The sequence below is a fragment of the Lutra lutra genome, chromosome 18 (assembly GCF_902655055.1).
Source record: "Lutra lutra chromosome 18, mLutLut1.2, whole genome shotgun sequence".
NCBI lineage: Eukaryota > Metazoa > Chordata > Mammalia > Carnivora > Mustelidae > Lutra > Lutra lutra.
Window position 1 is genome coordinate 17,789,335 of NC_062295.1, and position 26,414 is coordinate 17,815,748.

At 48.1% G+C, this 26,414-nt stretch overlaps 1 protein-coding gene across 1 annotated transcript in view; it reads right to left on the bottom strand.

Annotated features, from left to right (window-relative positions):
- The window catches only part of PRKCB (protein kinase C beta), a 337,502-nt gene that overhangs the window by 45,496 nt on the left and 265,592 nt on the right, over positions 1 to 26,414 (bottom strand). Inside the window, exons 12-14 of the mRNA XM_047712980.1 lie at positions 15,862 to 16,035; positions 2,207 to 2,298; positions 476 to 538 (exon numbers count right to left, since the gene is read on the bottom strand). Of these exons, the coding sequence (XP_047568936.1) occupies positions 476 to 538; positions 2,207 to 2,298; positions 15,862 to 16,035 (329 nt within the window). The remainder of the gene's footprint in view (positions 1 to 475; positions 539 to 2,206; positions 2,299 to 15,861; positions 16,036 to 26,414) is intronic.

The following is a 26,414-nucleotide window of genomic DNA, read 5'->3' on the forward strand; positions in this document are numbered from 1 at the left end:
GCCAAGTCCTGAACTTAATCCTGTCTTTCAGGGCAAGCATTTTAGAGATTCATTTCTAAATTGTAGTTACGTAGCAAAAAAAAAAAAAAAAAAAAAAAAAATCATCTCATAATAATAGGATCCACCATATCCTGCCAGGCGAGATTCTCTGCTTGCTCCCCAGATTTGGGGTCCTAAGGCAAGAGAAGGAAGCGCTGGGCCCCCACCGGTGAGCCTGCCCTCCTTCAAGCAAAGGGTCTCCCATCGGAGGTTCCAAACCATCACTGGCGGCGGGGTCCATAGCGATCTTCCATCACCATCTAGAGCTGCCCAAACTCTGCCAGGGCAGTGGGCGATGCGAACACATGCCCAAGTCAGGACTGGAGGATTCCTCCCCCACCAGGGATTCTAATTTTAAAAAGCAGTTAAAGAAAGAGGCAGGGAAGGGAGGAGCTGAGGGAGAAGAGGGGATGGAAGGGGTTTGGTGCTCACTTACCGGTAAATGATGCCCTTGCTCTGCAAGAAGAACAGACCGATGGCAATTTCTGCAGCGTAAAATCTGAAATTAGGAAAAAAAAAAAAAGCAATGGAGAGATTCAAGGACACCGTATGCCTGGCAAAACCTCAGAATTCAATACAGAATTGAACGAGGCGTGGGGCAGCGACGTCCCACCTTGGACAGTCAGCCGCACATCTCGTAACACGATGTGCGGGGGGGTGTGGATGAGTGAACAGGGTTGAGAGACCCACAAGGCTGCCTTCAGGACGAACTGGGGTGGGCAGAGAGGTGGGGAGGAGGCCGTGGGAGAGGGCAGACTGGCTGGAGAATGAGTTTCAGGCAAGGCAAGTTCTTGAAGTACCTGAATACTACCAGCTAATCTGCTGAAGACTTACCGTCTACCTACGGAAACTGTACATAATTATCTGATTAAATTCTAACAACCATCCTGTGAGGTAGGTCCTACTAGTACCTCCCTCTTTCCTTAAAGGAGGAATTGAGGCTCAGTGAGAAAAAAATGACCTGGCCAAGTTATATTGCGAAGGAGTGGCCCAACCTCTGCCCATTGTAAGCCCTTAATAATGGTGCCCACATAATTAAGTAATATTAATAATTAATAATGCCCCCAGTGTCTGCCTTTAAGCTCTTAATGGAGGCCCAGAAGGAAAGAGATTTTGAGAGAAGGAGAAAGTCCCAGTGATAGCACAGGGTCAGGTGGGGCTTTAGGGAACTCTGTTAAGTGTCCTGACAATTTGTTTTATGTGATGATGGGATGAGGGTCTGTGGTCCACTAGGTTTTAGAAGTCAAGGAAGAGCCGAGCCCAGGGTCCCCTTAGAACCGTGGCAAGACCTAGGCATGGCGCAAGGAGCTATCTAGAAGGCAAACCCTAGCGGAATATGGTGCTCACCACCGCGGCCGGCGGGAGGAGAGAGGGCAGAGCTGAGCTGAACAGGAGTCGGCAAGCCTCTGGAGTGGCCAGATGGGCCCTAAGTGAGTCCTGAAGGGCTTTCTAGAGGGACAATGAGATCTTAGCCAACTGCTCAGGAGAGGTCGTCTCTGCTAATCCCCTGACTTGCTGCTCCTGGTCACCACAGGGGAAGTACATGATGAGGTCTGTGTTCTCAAAAGAAAAGCCTGGCTGCCTTGGGGACTGGCAGGGACAGAATGGACTCAGCAGGGGAAACACATTTCCAAAAACCCTAATCAGTCTCCCCACCCAAGAGCCTCAGGGCACAGCCACAAAGCAACTCGATCTGTCATTCCCCGGGGAAGGAGGGTATCCAAGAGAGTGAGCCATGGTGTAGGGCAAAGTACAAGAGCAAAAATCTGGGTCAGATTGGGGATCTGTCTCACACGCCCCAGCTCTGTGATCTTGAGCAAGTTTCTATAAACTCTCTGGGCCTGGCACAGAGTAAGCGCTCAAGAAAGACTGGCGAATGAACACACGAACGCTACCATGACATCCCCCGCAAAATCTCCGGGGCCTTTCCTTCGGAGGCAGGGGCAAACATCGGAGATAAAGAAATGGCTGTGGTTTTCAAACTTCACATTCTTAGCTGGTGTCAAGGAAAGAAAGAAGTATATCCTTATTCAGCAGAACACCTTCTTCCCCGGCCACAGACTTCTCATGAAGAAGCAGCCCAAGATGTGAAGAATCCCTATTCAGCTGAAAACCCAAGGTAACTCATAGCCCACCCAGGTATCCCAAGGGAAAAGTTTGTACTTACACAGCATGAGGCTCCTTAAACCGGCCAACTTGCTGGATGTGGTACATGAGGTCACCCCCGTTCACGTACTCCATCACAAAGTACAGGCGGTCCTAGGAGAAGGGAGCCAACCATATCGTGAACATCCCGTGTTTCTCAGGTTCCGCGTGGAGAGCAGGGACGAGGTGGGATTTAGGATCAAAACCCCTAGGACTCTATGCCAGGTCCCCATCTTCAGGCCCATTATTCCCCCAAAGGCCACTGCATATACGCAACTGGGCATAGGCGGTACATGAATTTTTTTTTAATTAATAACTGTCAATTTTATTTGTTTGTCCTGGAAAATGTAATTAGCACATTAATATTGTGACTTCATGGATATTATGGTTTAGGATAAAGCTAATTGTTATAAAGAATGGAAAAGAAACACATAGATCATATTACAGATAATAGGTAGCTGTGGTAATCACCCCCCATGACGGCCCCCTGTGACATTCCCCTCCTGGTATTCACGTCCTTGCGCAGCCTCTTCCCACAAGGAACAGGACTGACTTGTGTAACCAGCAGAATAGTGTAAAAAATGACAGGTGTGATTTCCATGGCTAGGTCACAAAAGATACTGTGGCTTCCACTTTGCTCTCTCTTGGATCACTTGTTTGGGGAAGGAAGCCAGCCGCCAGTCCCAGGAACGCTTAAGCGGCACCTCAGGAAGTTATGTCTGGCAAAGAACCAAGGCCTCCTACCAATAGCCAACACCAACTCCCCAGCCACCAGAGGGAGCCAGCCTGGAAACAGACCCTCCAGCCTCAGTCAAGCCTTCTGATGACTGCAGCCCAGATGACAGCTTGATGACAACTTTCAGGTGGGACACCCAAGCTAGAACCATCCAGGTTAGCCACTCTGTTGAGTTCCTGACCCACAGAAACTGTGAGATAATAAATGCTTATCATGGTTCTAAGCCCCTGAGGTTTGAGGTATTGTAGTAGATATCTAACACAGGGACTATGGGGGGGGGGGGATGAATTAATAGAATTTGAGAAATAGTGGCCTCAGAGGGCATATCCAGAAGGAAAAGAATTTGGGCCAGAAAAAGAAATCTATACCCCATTGAGGGAAAACTTTAAAAGTGTCTTTCAAGGGAGATGGGAACTCTCTTAGAGTCAGGGGCTGTGTACTGCTCAGCTGTGTAAGCCCTGTTCTTGTCCCAAGACCTGCTCATAGGAGGTGCTAGAGAATGGAGAACAGTGCCAAACAGACTTTATTTGGAACCCAGCTTTGCTTCCTGACAGCTGGATGATTTGGAAAGATTATTAAACATCTGAGTCTCTTCATCTGTAGCATGGATATTAATAATAGTAATAATAATAGTAATAACTGAACCACAGGGTTGTTGCTGGGACTCAGTGAAACACATGAATGTTGTGGTCCTTGGGGGACACTTTCATGAGATTTGCCACTTCTCCTTCCATCAGGGGGTGTCCACTAAATGAAAAAACGACTTCACCTCTTCTCAGAGATGCCCACTTGGGTCAAGTCATTCCTTGATGCCACATGATCAACTTAATTTTAAAAAAAAAGCATCAAAGAGAACAGGATGGAAATGATCAGAGCACCCCACACAAAGTACCCGTAGGTGTTACGTTGTAAAATGTGTGTTTTGGTTCTATTTATAGGTTGGTATGGTTTGGTCACAATGTAAAAGGAGGTTTGCTGCCCAAAGTCACAAGGCTGTCGTGTGGGCCTGTGAGGCTAGGAGCCCAGAGAGAACGATGAGGACGTGTGTGGAGAGCTCGAACGTGCTGCTGGTCCTATCACGAATGTTCCATCCACTGTCAGCAGAATCCTTCTTACAGTGCACAGAGCTGTGTCGTCTACCTAACAGTCATAGCTGCATTTGTCCAACGTGTCTTGAGTGTCTAATGATAGGAATGATACCTTTTACGAAATAAAGCTACCATCTTGTAAGCATTTATCATGGGACTGAGCCAACTACTCTATCGATTTTGCCTCACTTCTCTCTCTGAACAATCCAACAGGACAGTATGACCCTTCTCCTCCATTTAAAGACGTGAACTAAAGCCCAGGAAAGGGTAAGAAACTTGCCTCGGGTCCCTTAGCTGCTGGACGGCCCAGCTGGGATTTGAACCCAGGCAGGTCTGTTCCAGGCTGCTCTTGTGGAAGGTACTGAGCTAGAGGCTGTATGGATGCATGGGCATGTCCTCGCCTCTAACTGCTTCCCGTCCAGGAGGGGAGGGAAGGGGTACAGAGTTCCAGCCGCAAAGCACGACAAAAACTGGCAGGTCACAGGCAAGAAGTAAAGGGTAATCGATAATTTTTGAAAAGTCAAGAGATTTCCTCAGGCCAACACTACTTGACCCTTATGACATCTTTAGAGAGGTAGAATTATCGCTTCTGTTTCTCAGTGTCCAAGGCCTATGAGACTTGCGCAAAAAAAAAAAAAAAAAAAGGTCACATCCAAGTTAGTGGCAGAGTGGAGACAGCCAGAAGAACTGCCAGCACCCAGCCCCTGGTTCTTTGGGGTTTTTTTTGATAGAAAACAAGCCTTAAAAATAGCATCTGTCTTTGCTGCACGTTGAAGGGAACCAAAACACTTGCTTTTAAAAATTATTTTTAAAACTAGCAGATGGCATTGGCCACAGAGAGAAAAGTAAGTGAGGGAGAGATTTCAGTTGCTTGCTTTCTGCTTGGAAGAACTCAGCTTGCCCCCCAAACTCATTAGTTAGAATCCCAACATCAGGGAGCTCTCCACTGTGGATAATGCCACGTTCTGTGGTTTGTTTCTAACACGAACTGCATGCGGGGAAACCCTGAGACCCATCGTCTTTGAACTGTACGGAGTCGGGCTTCGGCACCCCGGTACTTTGCACATTAAAAACCCTGTGGCTGGCGTCCTGCTCGCCTTCCATTTTCCGAACAAACACGTAATGATGCCCTCTTAGGCTAGGCATTACTGCACCACCAAAGATGCTGTTGTGAAGAAATCCGTGGTGCCCAATGTTAAGAACTCCCCCGAGGAGTGGGGAGACCAGATAAGTTTCCAAACAGCAACGTTTCCCAGAATGTGGTGGGAGAGAACTCCAGGTGGGCTATGGATGCGTATGGCTTTAGTTCTTTGGTTTTGTGTTCATTTTAAGGTATATTTTGAACACCGTAACTACGTCTGAAGTCCCTGATTTTACAGCTATGACTGCTGAGAGGGAAAGAGAGGCACGTAAGGAGGTACAAAGGAGAAGGAAGCCAGCTAGGGGAGGACCAGATTCTGATACACTGCATAAGACCATCACCCTTCCAGCTTCGGTTTTCTCACATACCAGCTTCTAGATTTTACTGTTTGTCTGCCTCATCGACTAAAATTTACTTATTTTAAAAATATTTCCATGAACTCACTTTTTCACTGGAACATACTGTTTAAAAAATTTTAGAACTTGATACTAAAGTCATAAATGGAAATTCATTGTCTCTGTAAAAAAATAAAGGCATATCTGGAGTCTATCAACTCCAGGCGACATCCAGCCTGGCTTGGCTACACCAATCCTTCAACCGTCTTACATTTAAAACAAATACATTTTGTCCAGAGGCCACCAAGTTCATCTCCCACCCCAAGGTAAAGAACATCAAAATGTGAAAAACACTGCCGGTGGCGGTCGAGAGCCAACCTTGAGCAAAGTGAATTTTATTTTATTTTATTTTATTTTAAGATTTTATTTGTTTGTTTGGCAGAGTGAGAGAGATAGCACAAGCAGGGGGAGAGGCAAGCAGAGGGAAAGGGAGAAGCAGACTCCCCAGTGAGCAGGGAGCCTGATGCGGGGCTCGATCCCAGTACCCTGGGATCAAGACGCGAGCTGAAGGCAGACGCTTAACAGATTGAGCCACCCAGGCGTCCTTGCAAAGTGAATTTTAGAACTTTCCTTGGGCATTTATTTTTGCAAGTCATGTATTAGGTATTAAAGGGACAAAAATGATGAATAAGATACAGACCTTGCCCTCGGAGAATTCAGTCTTTGTGAAAACAAATATGCAACTAACTCAAGCCATAACCTAAAATAAAATGTGATAAGAGAAATTGCGTGACAGGCACAAAGAGGGAGCTCCGGGGGCGTCAGCTAACTAAATGGCCCTCACCCACTGCCTCCAATTCTTACATAATTATTCCTGCCTATAGTGCCCTGAAGTTTGACTTTGCTCCCCACCTTGTTTTTTTAATTTATTATTAATATTACTATTATTACTATAATAATAATAATTATTATTATTTTAGTAATCTCTACAACCATCAGGGGGTTCAAACTTACACCCCGAGATCAAGAGTGTTGTGATCTTCTGAATGAGCCAGCCAGGAGCCCCCATGTTCCCCACTCTTCGGATAAAATTACTTCAAGACCTCAAAAGATCTTTCTTCTGGTCACATGCACTAGTTTTCGATTAGGACCTATTTGCTGTACCTACTATGTGAAAATCAGAAAGTATACATTGAGTATATCCTCAATATCTCCAACTTGTTTAATTTTCCAAAGAGGACATATCACAGCTCAAAGTTTCAACCCTCGTCTCTCTGGGCTGATGAAAATCTTGACTTATATTTCCATCCTCCTTCTTTCTCCTGAGCTCTAGTCAGCTCCAGCTGGCTATAGGACTTCTCTACGTGGGTGTCCCACTGTCAACTCCAATTAAAAGCTCAGAAAGGCAAGCTCACCATCTTTCTCTTCAACCTAGCCAGTCTGCTCAACTTCCAAAGTGTTTTTCCCAGATTGCCATTGTTATTGGTGTTTTTCTTCCTTATCCGCTGCCCTTGTCCCCTCGGCAGGAAACGCCTTCATCAGTTTTAAATCTCCTTTCCCCGTTATCTCCCATATTTGATCAGTAAGTAAATGGAACTAAATGTCTCTCTGTCACAGTGCATCATGCAAAATGGTTGGACAGGATGTCTCCCATCTGGAGCGTGAGTGTAAGGGTCATTTGATTTAAAACACTGACTGCAAGGCATGTGCCGAATTTATTTGGGGGGCCCGGGATTCAAAGAATTCAAAGAAATCATCATTTTTTTTTTCTCCAAGACAGCTGAAAGTGGGATGTGACAGGATGTCCATGTGACTGCCGGGGGGAGTTGGGGGGACACGCCTGCCACTTTTAATAAGACACCGCAGACAGAGAAGATCAACAGTGTGGGCAACTCTAACCGCAGGCCCCCACACTTTCAAGGGAGTGTCAGTAAGCATTTACCTATTGAGTGATCTTTAATGATTTTCTAAGCTGGCCAATGAATTAATCTTGTCTGTAAGCTGTTCTTACGGCTCAGATGGATCTGCTCCTCTGGAGAAGCTGTACGGTGCCGTGGGTAAGAGTCCTAGCTTTAGCAAGCGCTAGTCCTTGGTTTAATCCCAATTATACCGCTTACCCACTCTGAGACCTTGTAACAGACACTAAACCTTCTCTGCTTTCAAAAAGGGGCAGGAATCACTTCTCCTTCAGAGGGTTTTGCAAAGACGTATCAGATGATGCATCTCGCATCTATGCAAACTCAGAGCCTCCCTCAAATCAGCATGTGGTCAAGGACACACATCACATACAACTCTTCTTTCCTCTGTATTCTGTAGTCTTAGAATCACCATCAGAATCGAGCAATGGATGCTCCTCTTCTCCTCCCCCGCCCCGCCCCTAGGTTTCCAAGCTTTGCCCTTTCACATGTTCTCAAGGGTTACGACCATTCCTCCTCTTCCTTGGATTTCTACGGACCTTTGATTGCTAAATAGATGTGCAAAGGCCACTGTTAAGAAGGCAGAGAGAAGCAGACTTTGTCTCTTCCTACCCAATGCCCATTTTATAGGCCTGACTTGCACTCCTGAGTCCTTTCCTGAGCTCGGGATCCTCTGATGCTTCCACTGCCTCAAGCCCTGTTACTGGTGAAGCTCTCACCGGCTTCCTTGCAGGCACTCAGCACCATGTTTGTACCACCAGCAGCTGGCTATGTCCTGCCCCAAGACGGTTCGTTGCCTTGCTCTCAAGATAGCACCTGATGTGAGCGCCATCATCCCTCCCCTGTAGACACAGCTCCATCCTAAAGGTTCCAGCTAAGTTAGTAGTAGCCAAATCCCAGCTGACTGGGCCAGGAATCAAACGTCTGACCTAGGCTGAACCGATTGGATTCTCTTCTCTACGGGTATGAATTAGGACCCAGAGAGGTGGGCAGATAGAAAACCGGCAAGGGGCCAGGGAAGCTACATCACCATGATCGGGGAGAGACAAGGAGAAAGAAACAAGAGATCTATTCTAGAAAGCCTTGAAGTTTTAGTTCTTCACAAGGCCCAGGTACCTCTTTGCCTTTGGGTTGTCTCCTTCTAATAAAATTCTGTCTCTCTTTTTTTCCCAACATGTGATAGTTTGGAGGAGCAACCCAACCATTGCCAAATGAGACTATGCCGGGCTTCCTACAGCCATGCCCTTATATCAAACCACCTCCTTGGGTACTGCTGCCAGCCCTGAGCCAATCCCGAGTTACCAGGACCCCTCGGATGCTCTTGGTGCTCGACGGACACACCATCAGGGGCCAGCCCTACAAGTGGAATCATCCCCACCCCCGTCCCCGTCCCCCAGTGCATTCTGGGTTGACGTCCTTCCCAGCGTGCCTTGCAACTGAGTTCTTGCTGGACCACGACGACAGCAAATTTGGGGAGGAAGTAACTTCTGTCCTTCAATGACTCATAAAATCTAATTCTATTTAAAAAAAAAAAAGAAGTGCATATGTTCAATTGAAAAGAAAACATTTAAAATAGATGTTTTGCTAAGGAGACGTAACTGCCTGTGCCCACTGGCAGTTGGGAAATTGCATGAATGTGCCAGGCTGACAATTGTCCCTGGGAAAAACTGCAGAAGGACTGGAAGGAACATAATCCTTTGAGCCATGAGCCAGGCGGCCCTCAAACCCAGCTCTATTGGTACAGGTCGCCTCCATTCATTGTTTATCTGAACATGGTACATCATCTTTTTAGACCCTCTCTTATTATGCTCACTTTAAAGATGATGAAATCAATAGAGCTGTTGAGTGCCTTTCTACAGGTCACACAGCCACTAACCACAGACCCAGATTTCTCTGACGGAGGTGCTCATGCTTATCCCTTTGTGCTTCTAGAACAATTTGCCTAAACCCCGGCTCATCTAGTGAGCAATTTTTAAAATTCAGCTTCTTTCTGATGGATTTTCCATCTCCTTGGGTATTACCTTTGGCCATCTTGTGGCACATTCAACACCTTTAAATTGTTTTATGATAGACATTTCTGAAATCCTATAAATTCAAAATGAAGACAATTATCTACGGACCTCTCCCTAAATCGATGTTTTGATTCGTCTGTGCCTCTTTCTGATTCTTTTCCATGTACATACTCAGTTATAACATGTTTAGAATCATCTCTTAAATAAAATTGAATACCTTTCATTTTCGGGAACGTTGTGCCATGAAAAGAATCAGAGATTCTTTTCATCCAATTTTTTTTAATCCAATTTTTGGAGAATGCTTCCGATGGAACTTTGCTTTTTCTAAATAAGTTTTTTGGAAATAAAATTTGCATCATTCTAAGAATGACAAAAGTTGTTTTGCATAGCGGTGGGTGTCTTTTTCCCTTTTATCTATTTTGACCACCTTCAGGATTTTTTTTTTTTTAATTCTATTAGGGATCTTTCATCTTCAAAACTCGAAGTTGCTCACAAGGAAAACATATCAGATTTGCAGCACGTTAGACTAGATTTGTCATTTTTTAAAAAAGTAGCTGATTCATAAAGGGATTCTGGGTCACAAGATGCAAAATGACAGTCAACTTGGGCTTCACAGGCCTCCTCTCTCTCCTCAAACACGCTGAGCATGTTCCCCCCTCAGGCCCTTACACTCACTCTTCCTCCTCCTGTCTCGAACACTCTGCCTCCAGATAGCCACGTGCCTTGCCCCTGCACTTGCTCTGGTCTCCACTCAAATGTCATCCTTATCAGAAAGTCTTCTCTTTGATCATCTGATCAAAAACAGCATCTCTCCCACGCCATCTCTTTAGCCCTAATAGTTCTTGTGGTTTATTATCTGTCTCCACCATGGGAATGTAAATTCTGAAGGAACAGGGACCTTATCTCCTTTGTTCCCTGATGCACCCTTCACAAGGAGGCAGCGGGTCCTGACACATAGTTTATTTCAACAAATAAATATTTGCTAACAGAATCAATAAGCCTGAGTAGCCTCCGTCTACTGGTGGGAATGATCTGACTTTTCAGATCAGAGGCTGTCTGTTCCAGCCCAGCCTGCCTTCTCCCCTGTACCCCCAATCAGGAGTCGGGGGCTGTGCAATTCTAGAAGGGGAGTGTGAGCCAGAGGACCAGCTCCATGGGCCATCCCTGAAAAGGAGCTGTGCTGCTCACCTGAGCCACGCTGATGATGGTTTGCCTCATACAAATGCAGCACTCCCTACATCTTAAAATCCCTCTCACCATAGAACCTTCCAATCATGGCCAGATCTTTGCAGGATAAGGAGGTGATCCTTGCATGGTAGAAAGAACACCTTCAAGGGGCATTAGAAAACCCGCCACTTAGCAACTGTACACCAGCCGACTCATCTCTCTGAGGATTGGTTTCTTTTGTACCGAAATGGGAACAGCCCTTGCTTACCACGTTCTTGTGAAAGTCGGATGTAATCATGACTTAATGGAAAAATGGCTTAAACACTCAGAAAAGGAACCTGGAGTTAAGGCAGGGGCAGGAGAGCAAGCCTGAGGTTCTGGAGTCTTGTAGAACGGATCCCAGTGCTGGCGCTTATCTACCGCGTGACATTGCACAATTGACTGAACATCTCTGGGTGCCGGTGTCCTCACCTACAAAGCAGGGAGAGTCACGGCGTCTGCCGGGAGAGGTGCTGGGAGGACACGGCTGGAGAGTCGCTGCTGAGTGGCCCATGCGGAAGCATTCACAATGCTAGCTGATGCTTCTTGTTGCTGTTTTTATCAACCCTAGTAAGGCCAGTTGGCAACTCCACATCATGTACTAGCAAAAGCCTGGGCTCTGGGTTTAGTGGGCCTGGGACGCTGTGCTGTGTCTGGGGAAAACCACCCAACATCCCAGAGCTTCCAGGTTTCTCCTGCAATGTGAGATGACAGCTAATCCCTTCCGTTGCAAGATTTGTCTGGCGAGGCTAGAAAGGAAACAAAGTGCTCCAAGTCCGCCCATGGTAGATGGTCGGATGGAAAGTCAGTTCCGCACCAGAGAGGGAAAAGCCGAGGGGCACCAGGAGCCTTCACTGAGCAGGTGGAGGTGAGCCGGGGGGCGGGAGGGAGGTTAGGGTTCAGGCCCTCCGCTGGAGCCCGCACACAGGCTAGCTGCTGGTGGCTCTGCCCCCCAGGGCTGTCAGATGGACTAGAAGCCCAGTGAGTCACACTCAACACATTCAGAAGACCTCACGCTGCAGGGGTTGAGTGTAAAGCTCAGGGGAGCCGGGCCGCCTGGGTTCAAATCCTGACCCTGAAATGTACTTGCTTGTGGCCTCAGTCGGCTTGTCCTAGAGGCTGAAGACAGGACCCATCCAAAGGCTGTCATGTGGCTTAAGAGTGTAACCCTGTGCCTCACGTGTCACAGGCATTACTGTGTCTCTGACGTATATTTAATTTATGTAAAATCAAAATATAGGTGCTCGAAAACGCTATCTGCAGCTGGGGGAAGGGGGAACAGGAGGGGCACCTGCTCAGCCCCCAGTGGCCTCTGACTCTGGCGGCGGGCCACTGAGGGCGTCTCCTCAAGCCAAGCACACTTGACATTTGAAGGTACATTTTCCCCACACAACAGGGTAGCGATTTAGAGATGAGGTAGTGACTTCATCCAATCTGCACCAGCAAGATGGTGACCTGTTCCATCCTTGGCCTTGCGGGATCAGGAGACCGTGGGTTGGCCGCCAACATGGGGCTTCTGTCCGCACACAAGACTCGAAGCCACTGACCCCCTTGAGGGGACCCCAGGCACTGCACAATTCCCAGGTGAACCTCATTCCCGCTCTTGAATGCCAGAAAGCATACCGAAATACAAGCGAGTGGGGGAGGGGAGGATGAAGAGAATCACCTCAAATCCACTCTGCTATCATTTTTTTAAGCAGTTAATTACTAACAAAGGTATTGCTTACTAATGAATTAATATTAGTCACACATGACGAATCCTCCCCATCTCAATCCATTCAGTTGAAATTGAAATTGTGCTCTAAGTTGTTCCAGCCCCTTGCTTGAGAACAAGATCTCTTCTTGATCTATTGATGTCAGTCAGTGACCCTGGGGAACCCCAATGGGAAGAAGAGAAGATGTGGGATGAACAAGGCTAGAGGTTTGAGAATCCGGTTTGGTCTGGTCTCTGCCAACCCCTGAGTGCCTTTAGCACCTAATTCCCTAAAACTCCAGTTCTGGAGTGACCTTCACCACCTGTGCCAAGACCCCGTAGGATGCGACCTTTAGCTCACTTCATGTTTTTCTTTACCTTGATGCGCTTCTTCTAGGAAACAGTTTTATGTTAAAAGCAAATGTTAGTCACCTTGGAAGCATAATCATGAACCAATTCATGACAAACTGTCCAATAACAGGAAAGAATCAAGTATTGATCCCGCCTTTCCTATAAGAATGGTGCCACCAGGGGGGCGTCTGGGTGGCTCAGTGGGTTAAAGCCTCTGCCTTTGGCTCGGGTCATAATCCCAGGGTCCTGGGATCGAGCCCCGCATCGGGCTCTCTGCTCAGCAGGGAGCCTGCTTCCTCCTCTCTCTGCCTGTCTCTCTGCCTACTTGTGATCTCTGTCAAATAAATAAATAAAAATCTTAAAAAAAAGAATGGTGCCACCAGGACCAGGCAACAGAGGAGGGGCAGCCCGCCTTCCTAGAGGCGCTCCAACCAACACCCAGCAAAGAAACAGCAGAAGACAATACCAGCCGTTAAGGGACGGAGGCACCATGTGTTAGTGGTTGGCAACAAACTCTCAGTGGTTGCCAACATCCCAGAAAGAGGGACACGAGACATTACACGCCTTTGATTGAAAGAGCGCACCTTCTCCATTCTTACCAAAGGGATCAGACCTCAGTCTGGCCAAGTCTCTAGGTCTGGCTACCAATTTGCAGGAAAACACCAAGGATGGTGGCGGGGTGGGAGGTGGGTGGGCACGTGCAGGAGCCCCACGACTGTGCAGTCAACCAAATCCAGACTGAAAATGCTCCGGGTCAAACAGCCCACCATCTTCAGCAGATGAGGGGACAGATAAAAGGAGGGGACGGAAGGGAGAAATCACTGTATTAAAAGGCTTAGAAGACACAGCCGGTTTCTAAAAATGGGAAAGATTAAACTATCATATTAAGAGACTGATAAGACTCAAGTGATCAAACTGTAAAGACGCAAGGAAATCAAGCTATGCAGTTGGCCGCTGGCTGCGAGATAGAGATTCAAACGTGAAGAAGATTCCAGAGTGGCTGGCCAAAGATCTGCTTCTCAACCGGGCTGGCGGTTGGTTTGAGGAACTTAATCTTATAATAACTCATCACTAAGACATCTACTTTGTATGGTTTTCTGTATTTGCTTTATAATACCTCAACATTTAAAAATTTAAAGACTTTACCATGCTATCATAAATGGAAGAAATCTGTAAAAAGAAAAAAAATATATATATATATCAAATAAAAGCAAACCAATGACCTAGAAACTGGTGTTTGCCAAAGCTCAGAACCTGAAGCCTGGTACTCTGTGTTAAAAAGGGAAGTGTTAAAAAAGATGGTACAGGTGTGCTGACACCAAACAGAAGCATTTCCCTTGAGGCACTCAGAATTAAAGCGGATTAAAAGGTAAACGTAATTTAAAATCCGTGCACCAGCCAAAGTCACCCTTCGTACCCAGGACCATTTTGCACAGGGATGCACGCACCGTACTTTGGCAAACATGACCCCAGCTCTTGGTGCCTGCAGTGGTGTGAAGGACGTTCTAGGAGGCCCAGCCCCCAGGAAAGCCCAGCGTGATGCTGGCAGACCAAGTCCCTGCAGGTAATACTATACACACTTGCCTAAAATGTGCCCTCCCCCAATGGCCTGCTGTAGGGAGACTCTCTGGGAATGAGAACTTGACCCCCTAGAAAATCATATCACTGAGAGCACGGAAGCCATATTGCCAATGAGGGGACAATCTGAGGACCCACTTGCTTCTCCAGGTTCTACCGTATCCCCTACTGCACTGTTTGGTGACTGTCCCATGTCTGTTGCCTCTGCTCCAAGACCATAAACTTCTCAAGAACAGGACCTAGTTTGCTTGGCTCTATCCCTGAACACTTGGTCAAAGCCAAAACGGATGTGGTCTGTCTGTGAGATGCGCAAGGAACATCCATGGAGCATCAGCCCGGCACCAAGCACTGTGTCAAAGGCTTCTCGTGTAGAATCTCATTCCCTCCTCACAACCACCTCGGGATGCAGCTTCATTCAGTTCGTCCATTTTACAGATGAGCAAACTGAGGCCAGACGGGTTTTAGAATTTGCTGAAGGCCACCCAGTGGTAAGTGACAGGGCCAGGATCTGAACCAAGGTCCCTCTGACCCCAAAATGCATCAAGAGACTTCTCAGAACAGGGAAGGAGCCAACCTCCAGCTCTGCCCCTTTCACATATGGCAGTTCTAAGCCCAATGAGTGGTCTGCACTGATAAAACCCACCCCAGGGCCAGATTTGGATCTTTCTAGGCTGGGAGTGTAGAATCTAACCTAGTAGAGGACAGGACTTGGGTGATGTTGGAGGAGAGAGGAAGTCCCAAGCTTTAAATTATATGCGACATACAAAAGCATCCCATCTCACATAGGGGGTGGGCTCTAAAATTAGCATGCGTAGTGAGAACTGCACAGAATCGAAATAATCTTCAAGAATCCCTTAAAGCATCTTTAAGTCACTGGGCCACTGGCCCTTAGAAGCCCCAGAGGCAAGAATGAACTTTGTACCTTTTTGCACTGGGGAGCTGGCCACCCCCTTCCCTTGGTATGGAGGCCAGGGTCTCATTTGAACAGGTAAAAGGTAAAAGGTTCCTTAAAGGGATGGCCACTGCTCTCGCAGATAGAGCTGAAATCAGCCAACAGCAGATCGCACACACACGTCCCCTTCTCTTCCTGCGAGTCACAGTTCTGTGCTCACGAGCCCCTGTATCCCCGCCTTGGGGGTCCTCGGAAGGCTGTGTTCTCAGACAACCCCCCCCCAGGAAGTCCGCACAACTGGCAGAATGCACGAGAGCATTGACCGCAGGGTCTGAAGGGCAGACGGTAACCATCTAAGCACATGCACCCTTTCCTTTCCTTCCCACTCGTTCCCCTCCACAAGCTCTGCCATAACATCGCATACGTGAGACTGAAAGTTCTCAGTCGCTGTCCCTGAGTCACCTCTGGCTGTCTGAGAAAGACCCTGCTTTGTTGGTTATTAAACCGATGGCCCGAGTTCCTTTATCTTCATTGTGATAGCGTCTGCCTAGGGGAATAGCTTCTCAGTGGCCGCCTTGGAAACTCTCAGCAGCCTCCCCTGGGCACCCCATCTTCCTGTCTCTAGAGTGGAAAAATGGGGGTGGGTGCTGCTGGGAGGGCTTAGGCGGAAGGCCGGTGAAGCACCTGGGACGGGATGGCCAGACCCCACGCCCCCCAGGGGGCAGTTACCATGGTCTGGAAGCAGGAATGCAGCTGGGTCAGGAACGGTGGCTTCCCCGGCAGGGCCAGCACCCGCTTCTCCACCATCGTGCACTCCACGTCGTCGTCCTGGATCACCACGTCCTTCTTCAGGATCTTCACAGCGTAGAGCTCGTCCGTGCCTTTCCGCTCGGAGAGCATGACCTGGGAAAGAGAGGAAGACTGTCAGGGTGGTTGGAAGGGCCCGGGGGATTGGCAGGGAAGGATGCGTTCACTCAAATCCACTCCAAGCTCTGCCCAGATGCCGTCTGCGGACACCAACTCATGGGATGACGTTGTCCACAGACCTCACGCCTTGAACGGCTGAACCCAGTCAGCAGGCAGGGTCCCAACAGCAACACACGAATACTGATCCCTTGGGGGTGCGCACCAATGCCCAGCCGCCAGGGCTAGAATACAAACCGCCTGAGGGAAAGTGTCTTTGCTCGTTTTCTTCACTGGTGTAGTAGTGCCTGCGACATAGTAGATGTTCAATAAATAGTTGTTGAAGGAGGGTGCGAGTGCGTTCCTGAGAACACTGAATGTGGAACACTCGTTCCCGTATTCACTCAATTATTTAATATTCATTAAAAGCCTGCAAAGCACTGGGAATATGGCCATAAATAGGCAGGCATGTTCTCCAACCCTGCCATCCAGAGGAAGAAAGACTTCAGATATTAATCACAGAGATGATTAGCATAATATTTGAACATCCTCTCCTGCTGTCCTGCAGCTTCCTTCTATGTAGCTGTGGCCTCCACCCCAGCATGTTAACCGGTGTGGCTCAGGACATATCATGTCAGACGCCATAGTGGTCAGTAGGTACTGTTACCGAATAGCTTCTTAGAAGAAGCAGGGGCGCCTGGGTAGCTCAGTGGGTTAAAGCCTCTGCCTTCAGCTCGGGTCATGATCCCAGGGTCCTGGGATCAAGCCCCACATAGGGCTCTCTGCTCAGCGGGGAGCCTGCTTCCTCCTCTCTCTGTCTCTCTGCCTGCTTGTAATCTCTATCTGTCAAATAAATAAATAAAATCTTAAAAAAAAAAAAAAAGAAGAAGAAGAAGCACAGGGCAGTACCATATTGCATGAGGCTTGATCAGGCCTGGGGGCTTCTGGGAAGACTTCCTGGAGGAAGAAGCAATCAGACTGAAACAAGCATTTACTGCAAGCACTGTGTCGGGCATTTGGCAGGTGATCACCTCAGTCGCCACTACATTTCTGAGCACTTATCAACGTGCCCGGCAAGGAGTGGTTTTCATTTGTTACTTCTCATCCCATTGTGTAAGAATCAAGAAGGCAGGTGCCATTAAGAAACCTATCTTACAGGAAATCGAGGCTCACGGGGGGTGAGAAACCTGTCGCACAGCAAACTCAATTAGAGAGGGAACCAGATTTGAACTCAAGTCTGTCCAACTCTAAAGTCTCTGCCTTTAAATGCTGTACTTGCCCAGAGCTCTAGAAAAATCCTCAAGGAGTTTAGGTGGTCAAGCAAATAAAATGCTTCTACCTGACAAGCTGGGGGACCAGAGAACATGACAGAGCCCTAAGGCCAGAGGGAGGGATGCCTGGAAGGCTCTCAGAGGTAGGAGGGCAGCCGGGCACCCTCCATTCAGCTCTTATCCTCATGGTAAGAGTCTGACTGCATGGAAGCTTCGAGGCTGAGCCAACCAGCTCATACAGAGGCCCTGTCTCTTGCTCTCACCACGGTCAGGGTAGCCATGGGCAATGCAAAGCCAGGAATTCAGAGCCTTTAGCACGGAAGTTCCCAGCACACACTTCTCTACCACAGGACAGCTCTCGACTTCTCCCCTCTGGCCCCACCACAGAAAGGGCTGCCAAGCTGAGCAAATCCTACCTGCTGGGCATTTATTCAGCGCCCATGCAGACGCACAGAGCAGAGCGGAGCTTAACGGGTCAGGCTGTGTGTCCTCAGCATGTTTCCCATCTCCCCCCCGTCTCTCGTTGACCCCCAAGGGCTGTTTCCCCTCGCCCAGCCCTCACAGAGGCAGAAACACGACTCTAGGAGGTCAGTATTCTAAGATGTGAAGAGTCGGGTAGAGACAGGGGCTTTCTGCTCCCAGATTCCAGAGAATGCTGAGCATGGGGCAAGTGCAGGGAGGAGGCAGGGAAGTGACTTGGCCAGAAGACACAGGGGCAGCGGGGCTGAAGGTAGAAAGAAGAGCTTTTAGCTGAGGAGCCTCCCCTCCCCCACCTCCCAAGTGCAGTAGGAGGGGCTCAGTGCTGAGTCAGCTTCGAGTGTGGACAGCCCCACTGACCTATCACCACCGGTCAAGGCATCATCTAACAAACCTACACACTTGTAAACATCCACTCCTAGACTGCCCAAGACAGAGGGGAGGGGCCCCAGACACCCCCGAAAGCCAACGGGGTCATGATGGGACATCTTAGCCTCCTGCCTAGAGGAGAAGCAGGACAGAGGGCTGGGAATTCCCCAGGCACCAGGGGCAGGGCGGACATCCTACAGCTGTTTCAATTATCCCCACTCTACAGATAAATAAACCGAGGCTCAGAGATATTAACCTGCTCCAGCTAACAACTGTTATAAAAATGCAGCCCTGCCCATGCTGCTCGAGTGCGTACAGTCCTTTGGGGACTCCCACAAGCCACACAGTTCCAGGACTACGTCATTTTCTTTCTTTTCCTTTGAGTCTTCTATCCCACCGTCTGCAGTGTCCTTCCACGCGCTCTCACTGCCCAGAAAATCAAAGATTCAGCTCGGATGTCACTTTCTTCTCTATCCCTCAGCGATGCACTGAGACCAAATGGGTCACTCCCCGCTCTGGGCCCCAGGACTGTTTTGTGCCTATGTCAGTTACCTTAACACAAGTTTCCCAAACTTCGATCAGTCATTCATGTGCCTTTTTTTTTTTTAACATCTTCTCCTATCACCTAAACTGGTATTTGCTTCATATTTTAAAAACCTAGTCACATTTTTACTGAACTAAATTTATCTGAGAAAGGAAACTGTGGATCACCACTATTAATGGCAAGCCAGTATCACTAGCCATAAATGGAAGATCAGCATAAAAATAAATAAAAGCGAAGCCGCACTAGGAAATTCCAGCTAGCTATCGCTAGCTGCTGAAGGTTCCAAGCCAGCCCCTGCATGTTCTCCTTGTTAAAGGAAAAAACAGTGTTAGCAAATGTTAGAAAACTATTAACGGCATGCATATTGTCTTCAGATGAGATCTTCTTGTTCAAGTCATTAGAAAGGATGATAGAAAACAGAAAGAGAGAATAAACTTATCACGATGTGATTTCTTTTATTTAGTACCACATCTATGTACTACCTCCAAACAATCTCAGGCACGAACCTCAAATCACTTTACAAATCACCAGTGCAATGTGCTTCACACCTTAGGAAATACTGTGGCATCTGTAGAAATTTTTTAAGTCAATCGACAGGGACATGTAAAAGACTTTGGTGCCTTGCCCTGTCCTAAGAACATGGGTAGAAGGAAGAATAAACCAATGCCACGTAGCACCTCTGACATCAGGGGAGTAGTATGCAAATGAGCCAAGGTCCGGAAATGCCCCCGTGCTGGCTGGAGGAGAGTGGAAATGACCCACATGGAACACTGGGGAACAGTTTAGATACGGAACTGAATGAGATTCTAAGGCAGGGGTTGGGAAGCATTTCCTGAAGGGCCACACAGAAAATACTGCAGGCTTCGCAAGGCAGCCTCTGTATAGGTTACTCAACTCTGCTATTGTAGTGGGAGAGCAGCCACTGACAACACAGAAATGAATGGGTATGGCTGTGCTCCAATACAATGTTTTTTGTAGGGGCACCTGGGTGGCTCAGTCAGTTGAGTGTCTGCCTCTGAATTTGGGCTCAGGTTATGATCTCTGGGTCGTGAGATCGAGCCCCGCATTGGGCTCTGCGCTGGGCATGGTACCTGCTTAAGACTGTTTCTCCCTCTGCGCCTCCACATTCTCTCTTAAAAAATAAAACAAAACACACTTTTTTTAAAAAAATAAAATTAAGGGATGGCTAAAAGTCCACCGACAGATGAATGGATGAATAGATAAATAAAATGGTGTGTGCGTGTGTGTGTGTGTGCGCGCGTGTGTGTACACAGTGGAAAATCACTCAGCCACAGAGAAAGAATGAGATCTTGCCATGGGTGACACCATGGATGGACCTATAATGTAATGCACTAAGTGAAGTACGTCAAAGAAAGACAAATCCCATATGATTTCATTTGTACCAGTAATCTAAACCAAACCAAATAAAGCAGAAATACACCCATAAATACAGAGAACAAACTGGTAGTTGCCAGAGGGGCGGGGGTACTGGGATGGATGAAATAAATGAAGGGGATAAAGAGATACACGCTTGCAGACACGAAATAAATACATCAGGAGGATGAAAAGTACAACGTAGGGAATATAGTCAACCATGTTGTAATAACGTTGTGTGGTGATGGATGGTAACACTGCGGTGAGCAGAGCATAATGTGTACAATCGTCAAATCACTATGTTGTACACCTGAAACCAGCAGAATATTGTGTGCCATCTATACCTCAATAGGAATGAATGAATGAATGAATGAATGAACGAGCCAACCAGTGAATGGCAATGAGCTGGGCACCAGTTGTTTGCTAGAACACGTGTTTCAAGTCAGATTAGAAAAATAAAAGTTCCTACATAATCACAGTGGCATCAGTTTCATTTGGAAGCTAATCCTAGCATGCCTCTCAATTCTTCCAACTCTTTATTAGAAGAACCTTCTGATTGGACAGTGGGCCCACCTGGCCACAGCTGATTGGATCAGAGTTAGCTCCTGACCTAAGCTGAGCCAATCAGATTCTCTTCCCAGAGAATTTGCAATTTATTAGAAGAACCTTCTGATTAGGCAGTGGACCCACCTGGCCACAGCTGATTGGATCAGAGTTAGCTCCTGACCTAAGCTGAGCCAATCAGATTCTCTCTCCAAAGAACTTGCAATAGGATTCCGGGCCCAGTCAGCCCTGCGCCCCTGAAGAGAGAACCACACAGATCTGCCTGCAGTGGTGCTTCTCTACCACATGCAGGAAAGAAGAAACTGATGTTTTGGGGAATGAGCAGAGGCCTTGCTTTCCAGTGCCTGGATCCAATTTCTCACAAGCCTTGGCTGTTTCCCACTGAAAACCTCCATCTCTCCAACAGACTGATCATTTTTACTGATAATAGTTGGAGCAGGTTTCTGCTACTGAGGGATCCTGTAAGACAAAATTGCTGTTTGGGTGGCTCAAATTCTTAATAAAAATTAAAATGTCAGGCAGCCCAATAGCAGCAGCAGGTCGGTCCGTAACCAAAAACAAGGCAGGTTCCATTCTCTATACAGGACGGTGCCCCTTGCCTCTCTCAGGTCCCTTAGGGGTACTTCTTGATGACACAGATCCCAAGCCCTAGGAACCCCACAGTATGGCCTGGGAGTCTGCATTTTAACAAGCATCTGTCTTCCCATGATTCAAATCACCAAATTCATTGATCTGTGGAACACTGAGGTACTATCAAAATTGATTCATTGACTATGGAGTTCAGGAGATATCCATAGGCCCCACAGACTCCTTCTGTCTTGATCTTCCTAACACCTTCTCCACAGTCATTAATGGGGTTAAGAAGGAAACTTCTCTTTGTTCCATGATATTCTCATCAAGCTCTCCTTGTCAATAGGAACCTCTCGGCCCCTCTTGGAGGCCTTTTTGAGAGCTTCTTTCCTCATGTCATGAAGGAAGTGATGTTTGGCCGTCCTTAGAAAGATCGGATACCCCTCAGTCAAGAGACTGAGTCTCTGCCCTCTCCCCTCAATGAACAGAACAGAGTAAAAGTTGTCCCCTGTGAGTTCTGAGGCCATAGCTTCTCAGCGTCTCTTGGGACACCTACCTTTGGAGCCCTGGCTCCTCCGTGCTAGGGAGGCCAAGGAAGACGGCCCCATGGAGAAGTCCTGGGACTCCAAGCCCACCAGCCCCAGAGGCTCCAGCCTCAGCTGTCCCCGCAGCCCCCACAGGAGAGCCCCCAAACCACAATCCACCAGCGAGCATTCCCAATTCCCAATCCCCGGCCCACAGAAACCACGAGAGATTATAAGTGGTCGGTGGTGTTGTCAACATCTGAGTTTCGGGATGATTTCTCATGCAGAGATAGATGACTGAACAGATTCTTCTAAGTTCATATGTGCACGAACGTAACCACTTGCGCGTGCGGCCCTGTTCCCCTTGCCTTGTTTAATCCTTGGGTTTGGTTGTGCACACTCTCTTCAATCAATTTCTTTTTTTAAGGCTTCAATTAAAAGAAGCAACAGAGATGGAATTCATTCTGCCTTCCAAATGTGTCATCTCTTCCAGTCTTTTCCAGGACTTGGAAGGCGGGCCAATTCACCCGTTCATTCAGTAAACATGTCGTGTCTAGGATGTGCCAGGCACTGAGATGGGCACTGGGGATGCAGAGAAACAAGCTCCTGAAGCTCGCCCTCCTGCACAAGTAATTACCAAATTCAGTTACGCCTCAACTCCAGCAAGAGAAGTGCATGGTGCCCCTTGAGTGTTTGAGTGGAGGATCTAACCCGATCGCGTGGGTCAGCGAAAGACGTTCTGGGGAAGTGAGAGCTGAGCGCGGATCTGAACGACCAGGAGAACCAACCAGGCGCATTCCAGGCAGAGGGGAGAGAACTGTGCTTCCTCAGGATTAAACTATCCAAATCCACAAACCTGGGTCTAGAATTACCATAGGAAGGGAGCACCCAAGCTCTAGAACTCAGATTCTGGATTCCAATTACCACCCGAGATGCAGCAGAAGTGGAGAGCCCCAGCAAAGAGGGCAGCACTGGCACCAAGCCAGGAGACTGGACGGGCACGGGGTGGTGTTCAGAGGCAATGGTGCAGGGTTTAGAGGCAACCACAAAGAAGGTGATGCTGGAGGGAGGGTCAGCCTGGGAAGGGGTTGGGTTGTCTGTGGTTGGTCATGATAACCATGCCCACTTCTGGCTCTCGCCCCTGCGGGATCAACTTCTACTATCCCCACTTTGCAGACTAGGAAGCCAGGGTTTAGGGAGTGCGGTGACTAGTCCAAAGTCCAGGAAGTGAAACTTCCCATGTCACCCATCTCCAAAACCCTTGCTCTTAACCATATTCCGATTCTCTGGCCCTCAAGTACCCAGTGCTCTGCTACAGTAGTTCTTGTTGTTTTGTTTGTTTGTTTGTTTGGAGGAAGAGAGAGAGCTGGAGAGAGAGAATCTTAAGCAGGCTCCAAGCTCAGTGCAGAGCCTGACACGGGACTTGATCTCAAGACCCTGAGATCATGATCTGAGCCAGAATCAAGAGCTGGACCCTTAACTGACTGAGCCACCTAGGGACCCCGCCTATGGGGAATTATTTATTTACTTATTGAAATTATTTATTAAGTTATTATTGTCAGAGTGTTTCAAATTTGGCTCCAGATCCATGCCCTGTTCCTCCCTTTGCTACCCCCCACCCCCACTTCCTGTGAGGCTTGGGACCTCACAGGCTAATTTGTGGCCATAGACAGGCGGGTCATTTCCTTTTTCCATTTCTTATACAACCACTAACAAACCACTCATTTACTCGGCGAGAGGGGCTTGGCCTGAGTTGGTGCCATGGTCCCAGCTCTTCCACCCACAAGTTCTTTTGGGGACTCTGTCCCAGGCACAGTGCTAGGCATGGCTGATGCGACCACAAATGGGATGGGCATGGCCCTGCTCCTAAGCATAAAGTGGCTTGGGAAGAGCTTCCTCTCCCTGTGCCCCGAGGCACTGGCATGGGAGAGGAAAATGGCAGAGAGACAGCCATTGCCATGGCCACGGGCACAGCCGCATTCTAAAATGTTCCTTTAAGCACCAGCGAGCTTTTGCTTTTCATTAATCGTCTCATGAAGTTTCTGGAGTTTCCACTTCAGTTAATACCAACACAGAGGGCGTGGGCTGTTTGTTCAGCTGTCCCACCGTCTCCAGGGTGAGGATTCCAAACAGACTGAAAGGATGTGTTGAAGTGACGCTCTTATCAAACTCCAAGCCACATCTGTTACCCAAGAATCTTCTGGGAGAGACGTGATAAATAACAACACTCCAGCAGCGGCAGAGAAAATGTGGGAAAGTAGCCCAGGGACTCCTGGCTGCAGAGTTTGTTGCACTGAACTTTACTGGTGAATCCAAATGGCAGAACGTGGCCAGAATCTTGGCCTCTGGCCACGGGATGGAGTCGCAGAATGGTTAGGGCATGGGGTTTCACGTCAGAGGACCTGGGAGCTGTCCCAGTGTGGCCACACGCTAGTCGCATGACCTTGGGAAATTCACGTAACTCTTCCTCTGCTGGTAACACAGGAACAACAATGACACTTCACTTCTGGTGGTAGTGGCGTATCTTAGAGGGATTAAAAGCAGTGCGCACACCTTCACTCAGCTGGGCACCATGCTGGGCAAAGGAGGGGTGCTTATCCCTGGTGGTTGTCCTAGTTTCTTGGGGCTGTCGTAACAAAGAATCAGAAACTGGGAGGCTTAGCACCAAGAGATTTTATTCTTTCCGAGTTCTGGAGGCCAGAAGTCCAACGTCAAGGTGTTGGCAAGGATGCTTCCTTCTAGAGGCTTCCGTCTAGGTTGTCATGGAGAATCTGCTCTATGCCTCTCTCCTAGCTTCTAGCGGTTGCCAATAATCCTTGGCTTACACATGTATCTCTGTCTGTTTTCATGTGGCATTCCTTCCCAGGCCTCTGTGTCTGTGTCCAGATTGACTCTTCTTTTGAGGACACCGGCCATTAGATTAGGGTCCCCCCTACTCAACTTGATTACATCTGTAAAGCCCTTCTGTCCAAATACGGTCACCGTCACACGGATTGTAGTTAGGACTTGAACATATGTTTTGGGGGAAGACAATTTTATCCACTACAGTGGTTGTCATCAATGTCACCTTTTCAGAGAATGACTTGGGGAGGAGGAGGACTGCTTATGTCCTTGTCTACTGGCACCCGTGTCCCGTTCTCAACTGGCTAAGGAGATTTGCCCTGCAGGACTGTGGGTCCAAATGCTTACCAACATGAGAAGGTAGCCCTAGCCAGGGACAAAAGACCCTACTCCCCATTCCCCCAGCTTCGAGGGACACCTGCCGAAAGTCCAAAGTCAAATGGAGTCTCTCTTAACTCCTCTCGGTTATATCTCTCGGTCAACACAGCAACAAGTTCTTTCAGTTATTCTTTCAAAATGTATGGTCCTATCCAGCCTCCTTCCTGATCTAAGCCACCATGATCCTGAGCTGGTTTCCTGCAAGTGTCTCTTAATTATTCCTCGTGTCCCCCCTGCTTGTGCCCCACCAACACACGTACTCTGCTCCATGTACCCCAACAAAGCTTTAAAACTCAAGTGGGTCCCCTGTTCACCCCACCTTCCTACGATCTTCTTCTCTTCCCACTGCACTGAGGACTCTTCCCCCCGACATGCCCGGTTTGCTCCCACATCTGCTTGCAGAGGTCCTCCCTGACCACCTCCCTGACCACCTCTAAAGTCACAGTCCCGTTTGTCACTCCCCTTCTCCTACTTGGTTTTCTTTGGTAACACTCACCATACCTGACATGATAGCAATCTTTTTATCTTCCTCCCTCCCTAGATGTAAGTTCTAGGAGAGCAGGTCTTTTGTTAGACTCATTCACTGGCGTATCCCCAATACCTAGTATCTAGTAGCCGCTCAAAGAATATCTGTTGGATAAATGAATGAAAAAGTCTGCGCGGAGGGAAAGTAGCTTAAAAAAAAAAAAAAGCCCTAAATCTGGGTCACTAGAGATCTCCGATGACTTAGGTCTCAGCATTGTTTAATTTGCATATGACTATTTTCAACCCATATCTCACAAAGAACTCGAGGTAGCATTCAAGTCTGTATAACAAACATCTGGATTTTACGGTATGGAAATTACACTTCAATAAAGGTGGTTAAAAACAATTATACACCATATAGTGCGTGTGTGTATTTCCTCTCTTCCATTCTCTTTCTCCCTCCCTCCCTCAGCTTCCTGGAGGCCAAGGGAACCAGAGACACATGAAACATAACAAAAGCTCATATTTCCTTTAAGGGAAAAATCATTTTTTGAGGAGGAAAAGCAGCTTTCCCTAGAACGGGGGTCTAAAAGGAACGTCTCACATGGATCTTGAACACATAGTACTACGGAGGATGGATGGCATCCCTAACAACATCCCTCCCAGTCCCTCCCACCGGGGCGGGAAGGGAGGGCGGGGAGACAGCAAGCATCCAGCACCATCAGAAGCTGCGAGCTCAGCTCACACACTGGGCTTGGGAAAAGACTCTCACTGGAACTCGAATGGCACACTGGAAAGAGAAAAAGAGAGAAACTCGGGGCTTGTAGGGTCCCCAAACTCCAATCTGGGAGAAGAGGATGGGGAAGGTGCTTGAGCTGAGGTTGGCATGGGACAGGGAGACAGAAGCAAGTTAAAAAACCCAGTGTGTACACTGTGGGCCCACAGCAGACCCCTGGACTCCCCCCCCTCCCCCCCGCACGCGACACCCACCCCACGAGGCGG